At 40.8% G+C, this 22,594-nt stretch overlaps 1 protein-coding gene across 2 annotated transcripts in view; it reads right to left on the bottom strand.

Annotated features, from left to right (window-relative positions):
• scarf1 (scavenger receptor class F, member 1) overlaps positions 1 to 22,594 on the bottom strand; it is a 25,783-nt gene extending 3,189 nt beyond the window's left edge. Inside the window, exons 1-10 of one of the 2 annotated variants that reach the window (XM_057839738.1) lie at positions 22,428 to 22,594; positions 22,156 to 22,217; positions 21,943 to 22,044; positions 18,427 to 18,967; positions 18,144 to 18,362; positions 9,396 to 9,524; positions 8,439 to 8,545; positions 8,247 to 8,358; positions 2,334 to 2,458; positions 2,103 to 2,240 (exon numbers count right to left, since the gene is read on the bottom strand). In XM_057839738.1, coding sequence (XP_057695721.1) covers positions 2,103 to 2,240; positions 2,334 to 2,458; positions 8,247 to 8,358; positions 8,439 to 8,545; positions 9,396 to 9,524; positions 18,144 to 18,362; positions 18,427 to 18,967; positions 21,943 to 22,044; positions 22,156 to 22,217; positions 22,428 to 22,528 — 1,636 coding nt within the window. In that variant the 5' untranslated portion in view covers positions 22,529 to 22,594. The remainder of the gene's footprint in view (positions 1 to 2,102; positions 2,241 to 2,333; positions 2,459 to 8,246; positions 8,359 to 8,438; positions 8,546 to 9,395; positions 9,525 to 18,143; positions 18,363 to 18,426; positions 18,968 to 21,942; positions 22,045 to 22,155; positions 22,218 to 22,427) is intronic. The other variant, XM_057839739.1, reaches the window with a different exon arrangement.

The following is a 22,594-nucleotide window of genomic DNA, read 5'->3' as shown; positions in this document are numbered from 1 at the left end:
GTGTGACAAATCAACACAGGTTTCAAAAAGGTTGGTACAGGTGGTGGAACAAGGAAAAAGGTGACATTTACCCTCTAAATGAAGATGCAAATTATAGAGAAATATGGGGAGCGCATCCGTGAACTGGCTCAATAATACATCTCCATGGTCCTCCGATGACCACCGTTTGCCAGTTTTATAAGTTAAGGTGGCAAATTTATTGTGGTAACATCGGCAAAGAAATCACCAGCTTCGTCAGATTTTTATAATTTATTTCAGAACTTATCCAACACAAAACACCTACCGCAGTTGACGGTGTTCTCAAGAAAACATTGAAAACGAAAGTAAACTCAAGCTCACCACTCCCTCTCTCTGTCACGTTAGCCACGCGGTGCCTTCAGGTACAGCAAAAAGCATCCGCCACATTAGAACCCGATGGGTTACATTATAACGGGAATTATTATTATTATTATATTATTCGATTTTTATTTGTACTTTATTTGTTTTGCTATGTGTAATTGCCATTTATAATTGTACCAGCAGTATTTATTAAGGATTTAGTGTAGGATTTTGGGCTGTAGAATGATTTAATGGAATAATAATGTATTCCTATGGGGAAATCCTGCTTGACAAACGACCATTTCGACTTACAAACAAGGTCCTGGAACGAATTAACTTTGTATGTAGAGGTACCACTGTTTATACATATACTGTAGTTACAGTATATTGTTTTGCTGCATATATTTGACTTTCCTATATATTAATTTAAAATTAAGACTTTCCTGGTAAAATGTTGTCTATAAAAGTTGTGAAGCACTAAAAGAAACAACAAAAATGAACGAAATGAACATAAAAATTTCATAAAAGGTCCAAATTATTTTTCGAACGGATCATATGATTAGCACCTCAGAGACAGTAATTTGCTTTGCTTAGCCAAAACCACCTGCGCACAGTAGATGCAAGATGGATATTCATAATTTTTTCAAACCACAGCTTTCAAAAGCGATAACTACCGAGCTAGAAACAAGGATTGAAGATGTGGACCATGAAACGCCGGTGAGAACCGCCAAAATGGTGAGCGGAGTTTCAGTTTACCCCACTAAAGATGTTAATTGTACTATTATATAATTGCATTATTATGAATATTCCTGGCTGGAATATTCAAATATTAGTCAATAGAATGCGGGGTCTACTTCTCCACTAAGTAGGACAGAAAAACGCGCGTGCTCACACACGCACGCACACACACACCCACACACACAGTTGGGATGCCTGTATGTACGAGCATGGCCTAAGCTACTATCCGAGCATATCCTGTATCTTGTAGGGTAATTTATTGCTGACACTGCGTTTCGGGGTCATCAACATGTTTTGTCCCCCCTGCTACAAAAGTCAAACTCCGCTTATGTTTTGCTGCATGGCCCTGCGACTTATACCCGGGTGGTGTTTTTGGGTTGTTTTTTTTTTTTTGTTTTTTTTAAATCACACTGACAGCCAAGAGAAGAGCCCTGTTGCCGTCCTCTCTGCTTCCAGAGTTGGTTCCAGAAACTGTTAGAAAATTATACTAAAGATGAAAACTTTAATTAATTTGATAGACATTTAGAGTGAGATCAAGACGTTTGTAAATTACGTAATCTTGTGTTGTCAAGGCCATCTTGCTAACTGCTTAGTCTGTTGTTTCCCATTTTATTGTTTTTATCCATCAGTACATTTGTTCTTGGTCTCTGATTAAATAAAATTACCCCCAAAAATACAATTTACTGTATACTGCAATGGAAGGTTATAATAGTTAATGAAAACGAAGTAACAAACAAAATGACAAAAACTAAGAATGAAAAAAAAGAATTCAGTTAACTAAACTAATAATAATAAACTAAAACTGTACTAACTGAAATGTATTGAAATTAAAAACACGGATTCATTAATTTTTACATTTTATCCCCAAAAGCAGAATTCACCAGCATTTACATAAATATGAGTGGGGGGAATAAGACTAAACTAAAAAAATTGAAAACTATTACTGTATAAACTTGCGCAATTGCTTGTTTTTTCCCACTTATTTTTACATTTTTTTGGCTGGTGCAACTTTAACTCAGGTGCAACTAGTCCGAAAAATAATGTACCTTCTCTCGGTGGGACGCAGTAAAGAGCCTCCCCCTCCTCTTCGTCACTGTCGAACGATGACCCTTCAGTCACCCAGCCGGAGGAAGGAGGCTCAATGAAGCTGTGGTTGAAAGTCAGCTCTGGGTCATGGTGAGAAACTATTTGGAATATGACACACATTCAATTCAACTATCCAATCATAAGCGTTTTTGAAAAGGCATTAGAGTATTATAATAATGTGTAACACTGACCAGTGACACGAGGGAGGCCAGAAGACCAGTCAGAAATGCAAGGTAGGGCGGCACCAATGTTAGCCAGGACACTGTAGACGTGATATTTCATCCGTACTGACAGCCCTCCATCTGCTACAGTCCTCCTGAAAAGGAAGACGAAACATTTGTTGATTTTAGGACGTTAGTACCGTATTTTTCGGACTATAAGTCGCACCTGAGTATAAGTCGCACCAGCCATAAAATGCCCAACGAAGAGGAAAACATATATAGGTTGCACCAGAGTATAAGTCACATTTTTGGGGGAAATTTACTTGATAAAATCCAACACAGAGAACAGATATGTCATCTTGAAAGGCAATTTAATTTAAAAATTAGGGCTGTCAAAATTATCGCGTTTATGGGCGTTACTTAATTTTTTAAATTAATCACGTTAAAATATTTGACGCAATTAACGCTCTCCCCCCCGCTCAGACAGATTTAAATGACAGTACAGTGAACTGCTTGTTAATTGTGTTTTATGGAGTTTTGCCGCCCTCTGCTGGCGCTTGGGTGCGACTGATTTTATAGGCTTCAGCACCCATGAGCATTGTGTAAGTAATTATTGACATCAACAATGGCGGACTACTAGTTTATTTTTTGATTGAAAATGTTACAAATTTTATTCAAACGAAAACATTAAGAGGGGTTTTAATATAAAATTTCTATAACTTGTACTAACATTTTTCTTTTAAGAACTACAAGTCTTTCTATCCATGGATCGCTTTGACAGAATGTTAATAATGTTAATGCCATCTTGTTGATTTATTGTTATAATAAACAAATAGTCCTTATGTACTGTATTTTGAATTTATATATCTATCTTGTGTCTTATCTTTCCATTCCAACAATAATTTACAAAAAAATATGGCATATTTTATAGATGGTTTGAATTGCGATTAATTGCGATTAATTACGATTAATTTTTAAGCTGTAGTTAACTCGATTAAAAATTTTAATCTTTTGACAGTCCTATTAAAAATACATTAGAGAACAACAGGCTGAATAAGTGTACAGTATGACGAACGAAATGCGAATATACTGTCCTCACCAGGACGCTACAGCTCGGTCCTGGCTGTACAGCGAGCTAAACTCCCAAATGACGATGTTTGACATCCGTATAATTTGCTGACTTTATTTTGGCTGTCGTTATGACACCATCATTTGAAGAGTGAAACTTAAAATAGAAATAATACAAATCAATTTTGTCCTCGATACCAAACAGGTTCGCATCAACGTAAATACGGTAAATGATAATTAGCTGCTATTACAGCAATGACACAAACGGTTAGCATGCGTTCGCTAGCATTAGCACATCGTTCAAACAACTGGCTCTAAGTGTCCGATTGTGGGTGGAAAACACACAACAACAACAGAAAAGATGATACACACAGGTGTTGCCTCTGTAGAGATATTTTACAAGCATAAACAATGAACGTGGGTTCGCAGCTGTGTTTCTCTCTCTCTCTCACCCACTCGCTCAGACGCTGCGTAGCTGTCCGTCTTCTACTGGCGTGTGAGGGCTCTTCTTTGCGTAAACAAGTGCGAGTGAGCCCCTACTTGGGCGTGAAAGCGCCACAAACGAAAAGCATGCATTCAATATAAAAAAGTCAATAATACAATTGAACACACATTGCCAAAGGCAGAACGCGAACGTGGCCATAGCTATTAAGAGTTATTCAGATAACTATAGCATAAACAACATGCTAACAAGTTTACCAAACCATCAGTGTCACTCCAAAAAACCAAAATAACATTTGAAATGATATCATAATGTGTTAATAATTTCACACATAAGTCGCTTCTGATTATAAGTCGCACCCCAGCCAAACTATGAAAAAAACTGTGACTTATAGTCCAAAAAATACCGTAAGTACAGTACTCTATTTTTTTTTTTTTTTTTAATTACCTCAATGATTGTCATTGACAGCTGTAGGAGTCAACTATACAATTGAACTGGCAGCGAATAATCATCTTTTAGTGCTATTAACGGCGCTGGGCCCCCAATCCATTTCAACTGGGCAGGTTGTCAGTGATCATTTACAGCCAGCCTTTCCAGTCAAAAAAGATTGGACGTCCATTGCCATCAGTGGCAACCAAGGGTCGTCAAGGGTCTATTTTAAAAGACCATTTTAACATTTGTAGTACAGAGAACCATCATTCTTTATCTTAGTGTTGTTTAGTGACCTTACATAGCTTCAGTGTTTGCCTGTCATAGCCCCTTTCATATATACCTGAACACAGTTTAGATCCCGGGATTTTACATTTACCAAGTCGCATCTTAGTATAATGTCCGGGACTTTCCCGGCAAGCAATGTGTGTGAAAGAGGGCATTAAATTCACTGGTCATAGCACGATGACCGATGATGTAAATACCATAGCGGGCCAATCGTCACTTCTTCTTTCTTAGCAGTAAGACGAAAAGCATTAAACAAGCATCGCAATTATAAACATAGCAAGCTGGAAATAGTTAAATTAAACTGAAAACATAACAGAATTAAATTGCTACTGGATCGCAGAGCCAAGAAAGAGAACTCAGCGTCCATCTTTGGAAATGTGTGGGTTTTTTTGTTGCCAATGTTAGGGTTTGCAACTGCGGAAACAGGGTTGTACCTCAAAGCATAAAACAACGGAGGGAAGCGTTCAGGGGTTTATTAAATACAAACAAAATTGCACGCGATCGCGGAAAAGGGGAAATAACACAATGGGTCAACGACAGTAGGTCGACGGGGATGAATAATACTAACCTAAGCGGTAAGCAGAGAGCTGATAAGACAACAAAACAAATACACTCAAATACCAGCACAACGTAGACAAAACAAGGGCTCAGACGTACAAGCTAGCAAATGCAAAAAGGTGTCGAATGGTGCCCAGCAAGTTAATACTTCTCTTGGATCACCTGGGCTTAAATACAGTTTTGATGAGCTTGATTTGACTGCAGGTACAACGTCGGGGACGCTCCCACATCAGTCTCTGTAACAAAACACGATCTGACCAACAGTATTGACTGCAATGTGTGTCCAATCCGTTTTAAGTAGGAAATGGTTCGGACGTCTACTGCCATTTATATGCGTTTTCAAAATAAAGTTCCTTCTTTTACTACTACAACACATACAGTGGGGCAAATAATTATTTAGTCAACCACTAATTGTGCAAGTTCTCCCACTTGAAAATATTAGAGAGGCCTGTAATTGTCAACTTGGGTAAACCTCAACCATGAGAGACAGAGTGTGGAAAAAAGAAACAGAAAATCACATTGTTTGATTTTTAAAGAATTTATTTGCAAACCATGGTGGAAAATAAGTATTTGGTCAATACCAAAAGTTCATCTCAATACTTTTTTATGTACCCTTTGTTGGCAATAACGGAGGCCAAACGTTTTCTGTAACTCTTCACAAGCTTTTCACACACTGTTGCTGGTATTTTGGCCCATTCCTCCATGAAGATCTCCTCTAGAGCAGTGATGTTTTGGGGCTGTCGTTGGGCAACACGGACTTTCAACTCCCTCCACAGAGTTTCTTTGGGGTTGAGATCTGGAGACTGGCTAGGCCACTCCAGGACCTTGAAATGCTTCTTACAAAGCCACTCCTTTGTTGCCCTGGCTGTGTGTTTGGGATCATTGTCATGCTGAAAGACCCAGGCACGTCTCATCTTCAATGCCCTTGCTGATGGAAGGAGATATTTACTCAAAATCTCTCGATACATGGCCCCATTCATTTTTTTCTTTACACAGATCAGTCGTCCTGGTCCCTTTGCAGAAAAACAGCCCGAAAGCATGATGTTTCCACCCCCATGCTTCACAGTGGGTATGGTGTTCTTCGGATGCAATTCAGTATTCTTTCTCCTCTAAACACGAGAACCTGTGTTTCTACCAAATAGTTCTATTTTGGTTTCATCTGATCATAACACATTCTTCCAGTCCTCTTCTGGATCATCCAAATGCTCTCTAGCGAACCAAAGACGGGCCTGGGCATGTACTTTCTTTAGCAGGGGGACATGTCTGGCAGTGCAGGATTTGAGTCCCTGGCAACGCATTGTGTTACTTATAGTAGCCTTTGTTAGTGTGGTCCCAGCTCTCTGTAGGTCATTCACTAGGTCTCCTCGTGTGGTTCTGGGATTTTTTCTCACTGTTATTGTTATCATTTTGACGCCACGGGATGAGATCTTGCATGGAGTCCCAGATCGAGGGAGATTATCAGTGGTCTTGTATGTCTTCCATTTTCTAATAATTGCTCCCACAGTTGATTTTTTGACACCAAGCGTTTTACCTATTGCAGATTCAGTCTTCCCAGCCTGGTGAAGGTCTACAATTTTGTCTCTGGTGTCCTTCGACAGCTCTTTGGTCTTGGCCATAGTGGAGTTTAGAGTGTGACTGACTGAGCTTGTGGACAGGTGTCTTTTATAATGAGTTAAAACAGGTTCCATTAATACAGGTAAGGAGTGGAGCCTCGTTAGACCTCGTTAGAAGAAGTTAGACCTCTTTGACAGCCAGAAATCTTGCTTGTTTGTAGGTGACCAAATACTTATTTTCCACTCTAATTTGGAAATAAATTCTTTAAAAATCAAACAATGGGATTTTCTTTTTCTTCGCCCACATTCTGTCTCATGGTTGAGGTTTACCCATTTTGACAATTACAGGCCTCTCTAATCTTTTTAAGTAGGAGAACTTGCACAATTGGTGGTTGACTAAATACTTATTTGCCCCACTGTACTCTGTGACCTGGGCTGGCACAGAATGAGTTAACACAATGATAACTTCTGAATAGATGCCCATGGTAGTGACCACTTTGAGATGCAAATAACAAGTATGAGGAATAAAGAATCCATAGTTCAGCTGTATTGGAATGTAAATACTTGTATGTAGCAGGAATCGCGTTAACTGAATATTTTCCGTCGTTGACCGGTTTTTTAAAACGGTGACGGAAAAAACTGAAGTCCGTCCGTCATTTTGACAGGTTGCAGTTCACACCCCAGACCACAGGGTGGCGAGTGAGCATATTAATTAGCTATTGTCTCTCTTAATGCATGACGTCGTTGGCTATTCTGTCAGAATATTGTCGCGTCACCGGGGTCTGGCGGCGGCACCGTGATTGACACATCAACGCGAGGTTCTTATTGGTGCATCCGGTGTGCCAGCACGTCATCCAACTGGTGGACTAGATTGCTGCCTGTGTATAGACCCCAATCACATGACATCACAACTCCGCCCCCCTGACTGGAGCCGCCATATTGTGTGTCAGCTCGTCGTGTTTACACATTACCGCTACGTACATGCCTCCTATTACGGCGTGTTTTTCTGCTCGTTAACATTAATAATCAAAATGGTGAAGGCTTGTGTGGCGGTTGGTTGCAGTAACAGAGAAGATAGACGGAGAGACTTGAAGTTCTACCGTATTCTGAGAGACCCGAAGAGGAGAGCGAGATGGACTGCTGTAATTCGACAGGAAATCTGGGCACCAAACGATCACCACAGACTATGTAGTAGTTTTAGTTTTATATCTGGTAAGATGCATTTAATATATATTTAGAAGATTTTGGGCTGACAACCACAATTAAGATCATTGTGTGACGTTGGTGATTGGGGTCTATATAGTTGCCTCTTTTTCTTTGGGGGCGGAGTTGTTGTTTTGTTGGTGTTGTTGGTGGTAAGCAGAGTAAAAAGAGGGAGAAAAATACCACGACTTCCGTGTCTAATTTTTCGCCGCCAAGCAAGCGTTACAATATTAATTAAAAATGAATGAAAACTAAATACTATTGAATATGTCATCATTATCATTTTAAAAATTTAAGTGACGGGTAAAAATTGATTATGACCGGATTTTTATGACCCTGTCAGTCAAAATGACAGACAACGAAAATGTCTAGCGCAACCTCTGGTATGTAGTGACACCTTACCTGTCTTTACCATCTGCTGGACCTCCTCCACAACAAAGACAGCAGCAGAAGATAGCAAGGAGCAACAGGAGGAGAGGAACCAGTAGGCCTGCCAATAGAGCGCTTCGGCCACCTGACACCCATTTAGAACACACACATTATGCATACATGCATAGACAGGGGTTGAAGGGATGAGTAGATATATGGACATACTGTTTGGGCAGGAACCAGTGACCGGGTGGCAGCCAACGCCTTCTCCACAATCACAGACCGAGGAACAGTTGAGCCCAAAATAAGCGACGGAGCACGTATTATTACAACTGCAAAGGATTCGAATATAAAAAAAAACAAAAAAACGATGATGTCATTTCACCACAGCAAAGATATATGGCCTCTGTACTTAAGTGATGAGTCATAATCTATTTTTATACAAGTGACAATAAAATGGCTGAGCAAAGGCCGGATGCCAGCGAGCGGAACATAAAATGGGCATTTCTTTTGCTTTGTCCTTTCCTTGACTTGTATGTTTGTATGTAGATGCAGAGTCATGTTACTAATAAATTCTTCTAAAAGTATTCTTAATCAAGCTGCCACTTCTATGGAGGGGGGAAAATTATTAAAATGAAAGTAAATCCCAGCAATGGATGAAAAACCTTAAATACTGTATATAATTCCTGCATTCATTTAAACATCTTTATTAAGCACTTAGCTCATGCTTTAGATTAAACTCCCTTCATATACATAGAGATGATCTGATTATTGATGATGACCTGTGAAAAAATGGTCCACTCCTCCGCAGTGGCTCTAAAATGTTGCTGGGTATGCAAGAACTGCTGCCTGTATTTATCAATCCAAGGCTTTGAAACAGGTGACACGTGTGCTGAGTGTGCAGCCCAGAAGAATTGGAATGATCTCATCTTCCTGGAATTATATAAAGATGTTGCCCTTCACATCTTTTTTATGTGGCTTGTAAAAGAACGCCCCATAAAAATGATAAGTACTGTCACAATTTTGTACTGCAATGAGCCAATTTCTATGCCTCCTGAACATAACATATTAGAAAAGAGACTAGAAGTGTGTGAAAATCAAAGTATAAATGTGGATGAATTGGACTAAAGGTGATGTTGTTCTGACTTTGTGTGTCTGCGGGTTAAGAGAAACACAGCGTACCTCTCCCCCTGAAAGCCCGGCTGACAGACACATTTTCCTGTCACGTGATGGCAGTCACCATGGTAACACGGGCTGCACAGGAAGCGGCAAGCCTCTCCATACGTCCTGTCGGAGCAGGCCACCTCGCACCTGGTAGGAGGGAATGATGACCCAGTTGAATTAATGAGCATATACAGTCACTCTTAGTATTGATTGATATTGTAGATATTTGTCCCCATTATGTTTTTTTTTTTTTTTTTTAATTGTACTTGGTACATTCATTCCTACAGTATATCAGTTTGTTCCAGATAAAGATTTGTTCAGCTCTCAGCGTCTTCTCTGAAGCAGGGTCATAAACAGATAACACAGATGCCTAGTAAAATTCCACTTTCTTGTGATCTACTTCATGGGTTAACATGGGGGCCTGCCTATTCCCATTGGAAATAACAAGTGTATGCATTGAGAGTTCAGGGATATCTTCTTGAAGGCACCAGTGGAGCTCTTGGGGACATTTGTCCTGGCTTTTAATTATTCTTTCCTTAATTAACATATTTATCTTAGGTCATTATTGTCTTCTTTTTGTTCCTGAATTGTGTGTCGCCATCTCCTGTTCACTAAGAGAAAAAAATAACCTGTAAAAAGAAAACTGACTTTTTTTCTTCTTCGATATTTATCAAACACACTGATTTGTGGTTGAGTTCTTGTATTAACTTATTGGCTGCCATTGACAGCGCTAGACGTGCAATTCATTTTGAGTAGGACAGGCGAATGAATGTTCGCTCAAAATGGATTCGACGTCTAGTGCCATCAATGGCACTGAAAGATCAGCATTCACTGCCAGTCTACCCAGATTAAATGAATTGGCTGTCCATCACCATCCATGGCACGCAATAATTAAATTATCTTCTACTTAACCCTGAAAAGACAGAAGTCCTTATAATAGGCCCAATAAGTGTGAGAGACTCTTTAACTACCCAGATAGTCACTCTGGACAATGTAAGTGTAGCCTCCAGCACCACAGTTAAAAACCTAGGAGTTATATTTGACCCAGACCAGGCCATTTGGGGGCCCTAAGCAAAATAATGCAAAGGGGCCCATATTTTTGGCCCACCATTTCATCGCAGTGTACTGTGAAACCCATACATGCAATCCAAGCCATACGTCCATATTTTGTATATTAATCAGATTTTGTTGCACTGCATACTTCAAACTTCTCACCCCAAATGATTGTCAGTACTTACAGTAGATAGCGCCAAACCTTTTTCTAAAAGAGCAAATAAAGAAGTTAAGGAAGAACTTTTATTTTTGTAAGCTTGTAATCAAGTATCAAAACTCACAAAAGTCAAATAAAGCAAACTGTAGTAAACAAAATAGAATATAAATTAAACAATTCCCAGATTGGGGGCCCCCTAGTGGTCAGGGGCCCTAAGCAGCTACATAGTCTGTGTATAGGCTGGGCCGGCCCTGACCCAGACTTATCATTTAAAGCTCATATTAAACAAACCTGCAGAACAACCTTTTTTCACCTGTGCAACACAGCCAAAATTAGAAATATTTTGTCTATAAACGATGCAGAAAAATTAATTCACACGTTTGTTACATCTAGATTGGATTACTGTAACTCCCTACTTGCAGCTTGTCCTAAAAGTTCTCTAAAAGGTCTTCAGCTAGTCCAGAACGCAGCAGCAAGACTTTTAACAGGAACGAATAGAAGAGAGCTCACCCCTGTGCTCCAGGCCCTTCACTGGCTTCTAGTCGAGTTTAGAATTACATTTAAAATCCTCCTTCTTGCATTTAAGACCATGAATGGTTTGGGGCCATCTTATCTCACCAATGCTCTGGTTCCATACTGCCCCAACAGAACACTCCATTCTCAGAATGCAGGTCTACTGATAGTTTCCAGGGTTTCTAAAAGTACAGTAGGCGCTATAGCCTTTAGCTACCAAGCTCCTGTCTTATGGAATCAGCTTCCAGCTAGTATTAATGAAGCTGACACAGTCTGTACATTTAAGATTAGACTAAAAACGTTCCTATTCGACAAAGCTTATGGTCAGGCTAGTTGAAATCGGACAGGACTCACAGTTCAGTCTAAGCTGCACTAGAAGCTATAATGCTGGGTGAAGTACAGCCACTGAGTCCTATCTCCTTTTTCTCACCTTACCTACCACGTGTCTTACTTTATTTCTCTTTTCTAATTTTAATATCTAGTTGACTAGTCTCTTCATCACTAGTCACCTGGTGTCCCCTTTCCCCCTCCCCTCAGGGGAGGGGCTATTTTTCAGGCGCAGCCTCCTGACTCTCCGGACCCCTGGCTGGATGGACGTCCTCATTGCCCCCCCGTCTCATCTGGCTAGATGGACCTCCTCTTGTTCCCTCACTCTATTGCATCTCTATAAACTTTAACTCTGTCTGCTAATTCCCATTAGCAGTCCTGGTGCATCTTGTCTATCCGTCCTGGGAGTGGATCTCTCCTGACTGTGGTTCTCCCCAAGGTTTCTCATTTTTTCCAAAGGGATTTTGGAGTTTTTCCTTGCCGACATGGGGGGGTCTAAGGATGAGGGATGCCCAGGACTTGGATTAGAACTTTATTTAATTCATCTACTGTTTCTGACTGTGTATCATATTGCCTCTGCAAAGCCCTTTGAGACAACCTTGTTGTGATTTAGGGCTATACAAATAAAATTGAATTGAATTGAATTGAATAAGTTAACTCTCGTATTGTGTTAGGGTCAGAATTGACCCGTTTTTAAATTTTTATATGCAAAAATCAATGGTACTTTGAAAGTACTTTGAAACTTGAAAACTGGCCGGTCTTGACCCGAAAACAATTTACTGCGAAGGTTTAGTGTTTTCAGGCCAAGTTAATTTACAGATCAAATTTTATTCACTAGCAAAAATATGGGCTGATTTCTAACACAAGACAAGGGTTATGAAATATCTTTTAAGAAAACAAAACAAAATGAATGATAATTCAAAGGTAATAAATAAAACGATTGTTAATGTTTACGTTTTCATCACATGATCAATCACACCAGGGATCCCCAAATCCGGTCCTCGAGAACCCCTATCCAGCTTGTTTTCCATGCCTCCCTCCTTTAACTAGGCTTGCCACCCATCCCTTTAAATAAGGAATCGTTCCGAATTGGGAATTAAAAAGTTGCGTTCCGCATTGAACCAAAACGGAATATATATAAATAGCTACATTTCTATGTATTTTAGGAGTTTTGGGGATGTCCTTTTTTTTTTCGTGGCCTGTACGGCTTTGGGCACGAGGGAGGCGTCCATTATTTCTATTTCTGAAAGGTGGCAACCATACCTTTAACACACCTGAATCAAACAATCAGCTCATCAGCAAGCTGTGCAGGAGCTTGATAACGATCCTGAATATTTTATTCAGGTGTGTTGGAGGATGGAGACATGGAACACAAGCTGGATAGGGGCTCTCAAAGACCGGACTTGGGCACCCCTGGTTTGATTGATCATGTTTCATTCCCAATGGATAGGATATCTATTGTCATCAATGGCAGCCAATAAGTTAATACTCATCGACTAATGCAATAGGTACAAATATGAGTATGATAGTACTTAATCGATTATTTGGAACTAGCTGTGGGTTCAACTCCGGTCTCTCGGTCGCAGCATTATAGCCACACACAAATCATTTTTACCGCCCGGAAATCTGTGAGTTAGATAATATGACTGGTAGACGCATCTGAAAAGCATTGACACAATTTGCAGCCGCAGGATCACTTATACAGTGCCTTGCAAAAGTATTCGGCCCCCTTGAACCTTGCAACCTTTCGCCACATTTCAGGCTTCAAACATAAAGATATAAAATTTTAATTTTTTGTCAAGAATCAACAACAAGTGGGACACAATCGTGAAGTGGAACAAAATTTATTGGATAATTTAAACTTTTTTAACAAATAAAAAACTGAAAAGTGGGGCGTGCAATATTATTCGGCCCCCTTGCGTTAATACTTTGTAGCGCCACCTTTCGCTCCAATTACAGCTGCAAGTCGCTTGGGGTATGTTTCTATCAGTTTTGCACATCGAGAGACTGACATTCTTGCCCATTCTTCCTTGCAAAACAGCTCGAGCTCAGTGAGGTTGGATGGAGAGTGTTTGTGAACAGCAATCTTCAGCTCTTTCCACAGATTCTCGATTGGATTCAGGTCTGGACTTTGACTTGGCCATTCTAACACCTGGATACGATTATTTTTTAACCATTCCATTGTAGATTTGGCTTTATGTTTTGGATCATTGTCCTGTTGGAGGATAAATCTCCATCCCAGTCTCAGGTCTTGTGCAGATACCAACAGGTTTTCTTCCAGAATGTTCCTGTATTTGGCTGCATCCATCTTCCCGTCAATTTTAACCATCTTCCCTGTCCCTGCTGAAGAAAAGCAGGCCCAAACCATGATGCTGCCACCACCATGTTTGACAGTGGGAATGGTGTGTTCAGGGTGATGAGCTGTGTTGCTTTTACGCCAAACATATCGTTTTGCACTGTGGGCAAAAAGTTCAATTTTGGTTTCATCTGACCAGAGCACCTTCTTCCACATGTTTGGTGTGTCTCCCAGGTGGCTTGTGGCAAACTTTAAACGAGACTTTTTATGGATATCTTTGAGAAATGGCTTTCTTCTGGCCACTCTTCCATAAAGGCCAGATTTGTGCAGTGTACGACTGATTGTTATCCTATGGACAGACTCTCCCACCTCAGCTGTAGATCTCTGCAGTTCATCCAGAGTGATCATGGGCCTCTTGGCTGCATCTCTGATCAGTTTTCTCCTTGTTTGAGAAGAAAGTTTGGAAGGACGGCCGGGTCTTGGTAGATTTGCAGTGGTCTGATGCTCCTTCCATTTCAATATGATGGCTTGCACAGTGCTCCTTGAGATGTTTAAAGCTTGGGAAATCTTTTTGTATCCAAATGCGGCTTTAAACTTCTCCACAACAGTATCTCGGACCTGCCTGGTGTGTTCCTTGGTTTTCATAATGCTCTCTGCACTTTAAACAGAACCCTGAGACTATCAAAGAGCAGGTGCATTTATACGGAGACTTGATTACACACAGGTGGATTCTATTTATCATCATCGGTCATTTAGGACAACATTGGATCATTCAGAGATCCTCACTGAACTTCTGGAGTGAGTTTGCTGCACTGAAAGTAAAGGGGCCGAATAATATTGCACGCCCCACTTTTCAGTTTTTTATTTGTTAAAAAAGTTTAAATTATCAATAAATGTTGTTCCACTTCACGATTGTGTCCCACTTGTTGTTGATTCTTGACAAAAAAATTTAATTTCTTATTAATTAACGCACATGCCCCGCTCAGATTAAAATGACAGCACAGTGCAATGTCCACTTGTGTTTTTTGGAGTTTTGTCGCTTTCTGCTGGCGCTTGGGTGCGACTGATTTTATGGGCTTCAGCACCCATGAGCAATGTGTAATTATTGACATCAACAATGGCGGGCTACTAGTTTATTTTTTGATTGAAAATTTTACAATTCTAATTAAAACGAAAACATTAAGGGGTTTTGATATAAAATTTCTATAACTTGTACAAACATTTATCTTTTAAGAACTACAAGTTTTTCTATCCATGGATCGCTTTAACAGAATGTTAATAATGTTAATGCCATCTTGTTGATTTATTGTTATGATATAAAAATACAGTACCTATGTACCGTATGTTGAATGTATATATCCATCTTGTGTCTTATCTTTCCATTCCAACAATAATTTTTCAGAAAAATATGGCATATTTTATAGAGGGTTTGAATTACGATTAATTAATTTTTAAGCTGTAAATAACTCGAGTAAAAATTGTAATCGTTTGACAGCCCTAATTTTTAGCTTAACTTAGGTTTTAAAGCCATTTCTTTCTGTAGAGAATTTAAATGGAAAAAATTAAATTTTTCTTTCAACGAATGGGGACTTGTTGGTTCCCATGGCAATGACGATGCCTCGTTGCAGAAACCATTATTTGTGTCTGATTCATGTTATTTCTGGCCACTGAATTTCTTGATCTACTACAATGCCTGAATTTCACTCAGCATATTAATTTCCCCACACACAGTCATGGTCACATACTCGATTTAGTCTGCTCCACTAATCTTAATATCCAGCACTTAAACAGCTATAACCTTCACATCTCTGATCACCTAGCTATCACTATGGACATAGACACTCCTATTCCCATTACCAAACAAAACCGCACGATAATTTTCAGGAATCTTAAATCCATCTCTCCCACAGCTTTAACAGCCTCACTCACCAACTATCTATCCACCTCGCCCCCCCCGTCAACTAATGACCCCACTATCCTGGTAAAATATTATGACACCATACTCTCTTCCTGCTTAAATCAGCTTGCCCCCCTTAAAACAAAAACAGTCTCCTTTACTCACTCTGCCCCTTGGTATACACCCACTCTCCGCCTGATGAAGACCAGGAAAAGACAACTCGAAAGACTCCATAAGAAAACCGGCTTAACAGTTCATCTACTAGCATACAAAGACCACTTACTGCAATACAAAGAAGCAATCAACACTGCCCGAACCACCCACTATGCCAACATTATTCGTTCTGCCTCCAACAATTCTAAGGCTCTCTTTTCCACCATCAACTCATTGCTCAAACCGCATGACAACACCTCTACTTCATTCACTCCTGAAAAGTGTTTATTATTTCTCTCATCTTTCCAAACAAAAATAGACAACATTTACAGTAACCTAAACACCTCCAGGATCCAGTCTACTGCTCCACCTTCCCCTCCATCTTTTTTACCATCTGCCTCTACGCCCACAACTATCCAGGAACTCACTGAGCTTTCTCCAATAACATCCACTCAACTTACAACCATTATGTCTGGAATGAAAACTGCCACCTGCACCCTAGATCCCATTCCCTCTGTTCTAATAAAAGACTGTCTTCCCGTCATCTCCTCACTTATTACTGATATCATTAACACCTCCCTACGCTCTGGCTCTGTCCCCAAACTTCTCAAACTGGCTGTCATCACGCCGATCATAAAGAAAACTGGTTTAGACCCCGACATCCCGACCAACTACCGGCCCATTTCAAATCTGCCTTTTCTATCAAAAATACTGGAAAGGGCAGTTGCGTCACAACTCCGAACCCACCTTACCGACAATAAGCTATTTGAACTTTTCCAATCTGGCTTCCGCTCACAACATAGCACCGAAACAGCACTTCTCAAAGTAACCAACGACATCCTCCTCTCCTCGGACTCCGGACAACTCACCATCCTCATCCTCCTGGACCTCACTGCTGCTTTTGACACAATCAACCACACCATCCTGCTCTCCCGACTAGAATCACTACATATCACTGGCACTGCACTTTCCTGGTTCCACTCCTACCTCACTGGCCGACAACAATTCATCAGCATTAACAACTGCACGTCCCCTGCTGCTTCCCTACCACAAGGTGTCCCCCAAGGTTCCGTTCTTGGCCCCCTCCTCTTCATTCTTTACATCCTCCCCCTTGGTCAGATCATCCGCAAATTTGGACTGCAATTTCACTGCTACGCCGATGACATCCAAATATACATCTCCACTAAAACCATCTCACACAGCACTAAAACTACACTCCACAACTGCTTCAGCGAAATCAAATCCTGGATGCAACTTAACTACCTTCAACTCAACAGCAACAAATCTGACATAATCATCATAGACCCTACAGCTCACATCAAAAACAGTCAATTCTCCCTTACCATCGACAACTGCACCCTCCCTATCTCAACACACTCCCGCAACTTAGGTATCATCTTCGACAATAAACTAAGATTCGATCAGCACATCAACCACATCACCAGAACCGCCTTCTTCCACCTTAAGAACATAGCCCGCCTCCGCCCCTCCCTCACCTACTCTGCTGCAGAAACCCTCATACATGCATTCGTCACCTCCAGACTCGATTATTGTAACAGCATTCTTTTCGGATCTCCAGCCAAACTCCTCAATAAACTACAATATATCCAGAACTCCGCTGCACGCCTTCTCACCCGTACCCCCTACAGGAATCACATTACCCCCGTCCTTCACAAACTGCACTGGCTTCCCATCTCACACAGGATAAATTTCAAAATCATCCTTCTCACATACAAAGCACTCAATAACTTGGCTCCTCCTTACCTCACGGACCTTCTCTGTCCCCACACCCCCTCCCGTCACCTCCGTTCATCTAATGGAAACATTCTCGCACTGCCCCCACAAATAACACACCGTACTTGGGGGGACAGAGCCTTCTCCATTGCTGCCCCCTCACTTTGGAACGCACTCCCTAAAACCATCCGCACCTGTTCTGATCTTCCCACATTCAAAAAATTGTTAAAAACTCACCTTTTTAAACTAGCTTTTAATGTGTAATTCTTTCCTCTATTGTTTTGTACTGCTCACGTTGTGTGAGTTTTATTTATTTTTTTCCCTCAACTGTAAAGCGCCTTTGAGCACCGGTAAAAGCGCTCTATAAATAAAATGTATTATTATTATTATTTCATACTTTTAATGATTTTGCGGCCAATGGCTTAAAAATATTCTTCTTCTGGCCAAGATGCAACCTACCACCAAGTTTGACAACAATGCAATTCATAGTCGTCAGATAGATAGACAGACAGCGAATTACAGTATTATGACAATAAATTGTTTTCACACATGACCATGAAAAATATATTACCTACTTTTTGTATTGTACCTCATTAGGATTTTCTGTAATGAATTTAAAGGCAATGCTTCACACACCTGGGTCCTTTCCATCCTGGATTACAGCTCCAACATGTTCCACTTTTGGGATCGCATGGCTCATTGTTTCTGCATCTTGGGCACGTCTCCTGGCAGCCGTCGCCAAAGTAACCAGGCGGGCACAGGTGGTCGCACTGTGTCCCATTCCAGCCGGGCTCACAGGCCGCACAGGAACCATCAGTGGACGAGCATGTTTCTTTGCCTTTACAGCGTCCACAACTGAGGATTGGAGAAAACAGTTGATATGTAACAGGAGCTTTAACCTTTCCGTCACTCATCGTACCTCATTTTACATCCACTGCCGTACGTCCCAGGTTTACACGGTTGGTTGCAGAAGTCCCCCTCAAATCCGAGGCGGCACACACACAGTCCCGTGGCGGGATCACAGCTACCGTGTGTAAGGTCGCAGTTACATCGGCGATCACAGCTGGGCCCCCACCAGCCGACTTGGCACTCGCAAACGCCGGTCCGCTGGTTGCACTGTGACAAGTAGCAGTTGCAAGTGGCAGGACACTTCAGCCCCCAGTGCCCCTTGCGACACTGACAGCGGCCTGTCAGCTGGTCGCAGCCGGGACCCTCCGAGCCCCCCGGGACACACTGGCACGGCTTGGCACAAGTGGATGTCCACCAACCCTCGTCGCAGCTGCAGTTTCCGTACACGGGATGGCAGACTCCGTGGCGGCCGCATTTGCAGGCGTACTGACACAGAGGACCCCAACGGTTTGGGTTGCAGGTGCAGTCGCCGGTGACCGGGTGACAGCGGCCGTGTGGGTGACATGGGCACACCCGACGGCAGTCTGATGACCAGAACTCAGGAGGACATCCTGAAATTCAAGACAGCTAGACTCTACCTCAGACATGTCCAAAGTGCGGCCCGGGGGCCAAATGCGGCCCCTGGTCAAATTTCATCCGGCCCCCAGCCTCTGTCATAAAATCAATAATGTCTGGCCCGCACACAGATTTATTAAATTGGTCAGCAGTACTGCTTACACATTAAATGCTCCTCATTTACCCACTAAAAGGCAGCAGCCCTCTAAGCAACATTACCCCGTGTGACCCTTGACTTCCAATTTTCTAAAATGGCAACAATCATCAACAAAAAACAAAGTTGACTGCGACGGCCGACGCTTCAAGGATAGGTGAAAATTGGACTATTTCTTCACTAAAATACGCAACAACTGTGTCTGCCTCATTTGCAAAGAGACAGTCGCTGTTTTCAAAGAGTTCAATGTGAGGCGATATTACCAAACAAGACACGCTGACATGTATGACAAGATTACAGGGACGATACGCAGCGAGAAATTGAAGCAACTTGAAGCTAGTTTAATTTCACAGCAGCAGTATTTCGCAAGATCCCGAGAGTCGAAAGAGAACGCCACAAAGGCTAGTTGCGAGATTGTTAAAATTATTAATTAAAAAAAATAAATGAATAAAGCAAATGTGACACACAGAATGGCTTGCTAAAATTTGCTTAAATATATTGTTCTACGTAAAGGACAACAGCCAAGGTCGCCCCCCCACATTTTTACCACACCAAATCTGGCCCCCTTTGCAAAAAGTTTGGACACCCCTGCTCTACCTCAATGGGATTCCACTAAGGACATTTTAATTTCAAACCAGGGAGTTTTTTAGATCATTATTACCAGTCTTCGCTGATAGGCTGAGAGTAATTACAGGATTCTATGACAAAATTGTACAGTGTTCAGTAGCCTTGTTTTGACTATTTGTAATGATGTTGACCAGCGTTGTTTTCGTCAACGATGACGACAACGAAAATATTTCGTCAACGAACAATTTTTTTCATGACAATGACGTCACGATGACGCGAAGAAAACGTGTCTTGGGAGACGAAAACATAAAGAGATGGATGACAGTTGTCGTGTGCAAAATTCGCCATTGTTTCCGTCATAAATTCACAATGTGGGAGATTGTGTAGTTTGCACACATTTAGCAGTGTTCGATCGTGTCACTCATGTGAGGTGCTGCACCTCCCCCCGACCCCCCATCTCACACACATGTGAGTAAGCCTGTGCCCATTCCAGGCTCCTTTTGTAAAACATATGCGTCAGGTGTTGCTTGGTAAGTTTTGCTTTCTTAACTTGGCTTTGATATGCCATGTTGCTTTAGCCTTTAAAGGTCTGTGCTGAGTGATCATCACACACTAAACTAACTTGTAGCGTTAGCATATCGTTCGCATTAGCATGTAGCGTGGTGACTCAGTGTCTTCTTAAATTATTGGAAAACATTTTACATACAGTTCGTAGCGTCCAGGTGAGTTTAATTGATTGCAAATAATGAGCTGTTTTCCTACTGAGTGTGTATTACCATACTGGCCTGAATGTAAGACTGTGCTTTTTGCATTGAAATTAGACTGAAAAAGAGGGGGTCGTCTTATATTCGCGGTCTAGACATTATAGCCATTCACGACGCTAGATGGCGCCAGATATCATTGAAGCGATGTTCTGTCATGACAGATCACAGCTACTCTCCCCATTCACGAGGCTAGATGGCGCCAGATATCATTGAAGCAATGTTCTGTTATGAAAGATCTCAGCTACTCTGAAGTTTAACAAGTTTGCATTATTCTATTGCAATGTTTTTCCTTATTCAGATTTGTTTCAAGACTACAGTTACAGTTAGACTTCACTTTGATGGTTAATGCAGTTATTGCAATTTTTTGTTTTATCACAATAGGTTGGTTTATTTTCATGTCAAAACCAGAAGCCATTCGTTTACGAATGTGATTGCATAGTTTACATATTTAAAAATGTTCAGATATTAAGATTTCAATGAGGCAAAATAATATGCTTTTTCTCTCAAATATATTGTTATAATCATTTGTTTCGGATGTACTGTAATTATTTTCTGTATAAAAATTAATTTGGTGTTCAAAAAGTCTTTGTTCAAACTAGAGTCTTGAAAAAGAGGGGGTCGTCTTATAATCAGGGCCATCTTATATTCGGGCCAATACGGTATTATCATGAAAATGGTGATATCCTTGTAGACTCTATTGTTATGTCGACTAAAACTAGACTAATACGAACAAAATTTGAATCGACTGCGACTAATAAGTATTTTCATCCAAAAGACTAAGACGAAAATTAAAATTGCTGCAAAAAACAACACTGGCGTTAACGTGATAGAATTAGTTGTGCTAACTTGAATTATCACATTTTGGGGTAAAACCTACATTTCTGAGTAAGCAGGACTTGAAAGATAGGTTGTGCTAATTTGAAATGTTAAGTTTTGCTTATGTGAAATGTTATGTGAACTCAGACCTTGCCTCACAATGCTTTAAAGAAAATTTCACTGGCAAGAACAAATATCAGTAGATCCAGGTTCAAATCTGGTTCGGGATAGTTTTATAGATACAGTATGGACTTGAACTTTAGTTATGCTTACTAAAAGTAAAAAAAAAAAAAAATGCTCAAATTCAGAAGTTTTGCTTACTAAAAGTGAGTTTTCATTGATAACTTGCATTTGTAAATTTTACATCAAATCAGTGTACTTGAAAATGCAAGTAAAATAGGTTGACTTGAAATTTTAACTTCTGTTAACTTTTTTTTTAATCATTGAGGCTGAATTAATAGTGTATACATTTTAATTGAATTTGAAGGATAAAATATATATTTACTTTTTTAAATTCCAAACTCATGAAACATTAATATTTTCCACAATTGTCCTACATTCAAATGATGATCTAATTGCATGGGCGAGCTTCATAATTTTCCCATCCATCATCTTTAACCATTTGTAAGATTAAAGTCTCCTTGGACAATAAAATTGTTTGTCCACTCACGTGTTTTACAGTGCGCTCCATAGTAGCCTGGTGGACAGCGACACACTCCAGGATATACACAGAGTTCATCCTTCAGACAGGCCTGCTCACCCTCACACATAGCTGTATATACACACACAGACACACACGCACATGCACACAAGACACCACTATAACCAAAGCCTATACAAATGACATACATAACAGAAATTGAATTGATGTGGTCAAACTCACGTATCGTGCACTCTTTTCCATCCTGATTCCAGCCCGTGCAGCACACAAGGGTGGACGGATTCCTGTAAAAGCATTTATGAACTAAATTAGCTCAGCAAAGTGGACATTTAACAAGTTCTCATAAACCAGACAAACAAGTGAACTCTGAACCAACATTAACAACTCCATTGCAGATTTAGTGAGATGCCAACAGGGTTTATTCCCTTGCTTCATAAACACAATGTCACCCGACCTCATAACTCAATCAGATAATGAAGTAAAGATGGTGCTACCTGGGGTTGTGGCAGACGTTCCTCCCTGCTGGGTCCAGTGTGAGTGAACAGGACAACCAACAGCAGCACAAAGTGGTCAGAGTTCTGAAGAGAAGAGGCATTTTCTTCAAATATCTCTCTAGAGTTTGAGCTCAAGTGTCTCCCTTAAACAAGGGCCGCCCTCCACC

The sequence above is a fragment of the Corythoichthys intestinalis genome, chromosome 6 (genome assembly GCF_030265065.1).
Source record: "Corythoichthys intestinalis isolate RoL2023-P3 chromosome 6, ASM3026506v1, whole genome shotgun sequence".
NCBI lineage: Eukaryota > Metazoa > Chordata > Actinopteri > Syngnathiformes > Syngnathidae > Corythoichthys > Corythoichthys intestinalis.
The sequence above is the reverse complement of the archived record's forward strand: the minus strand, read 5'-3'. Positions and strand labels throughout refer to the sequence as shown.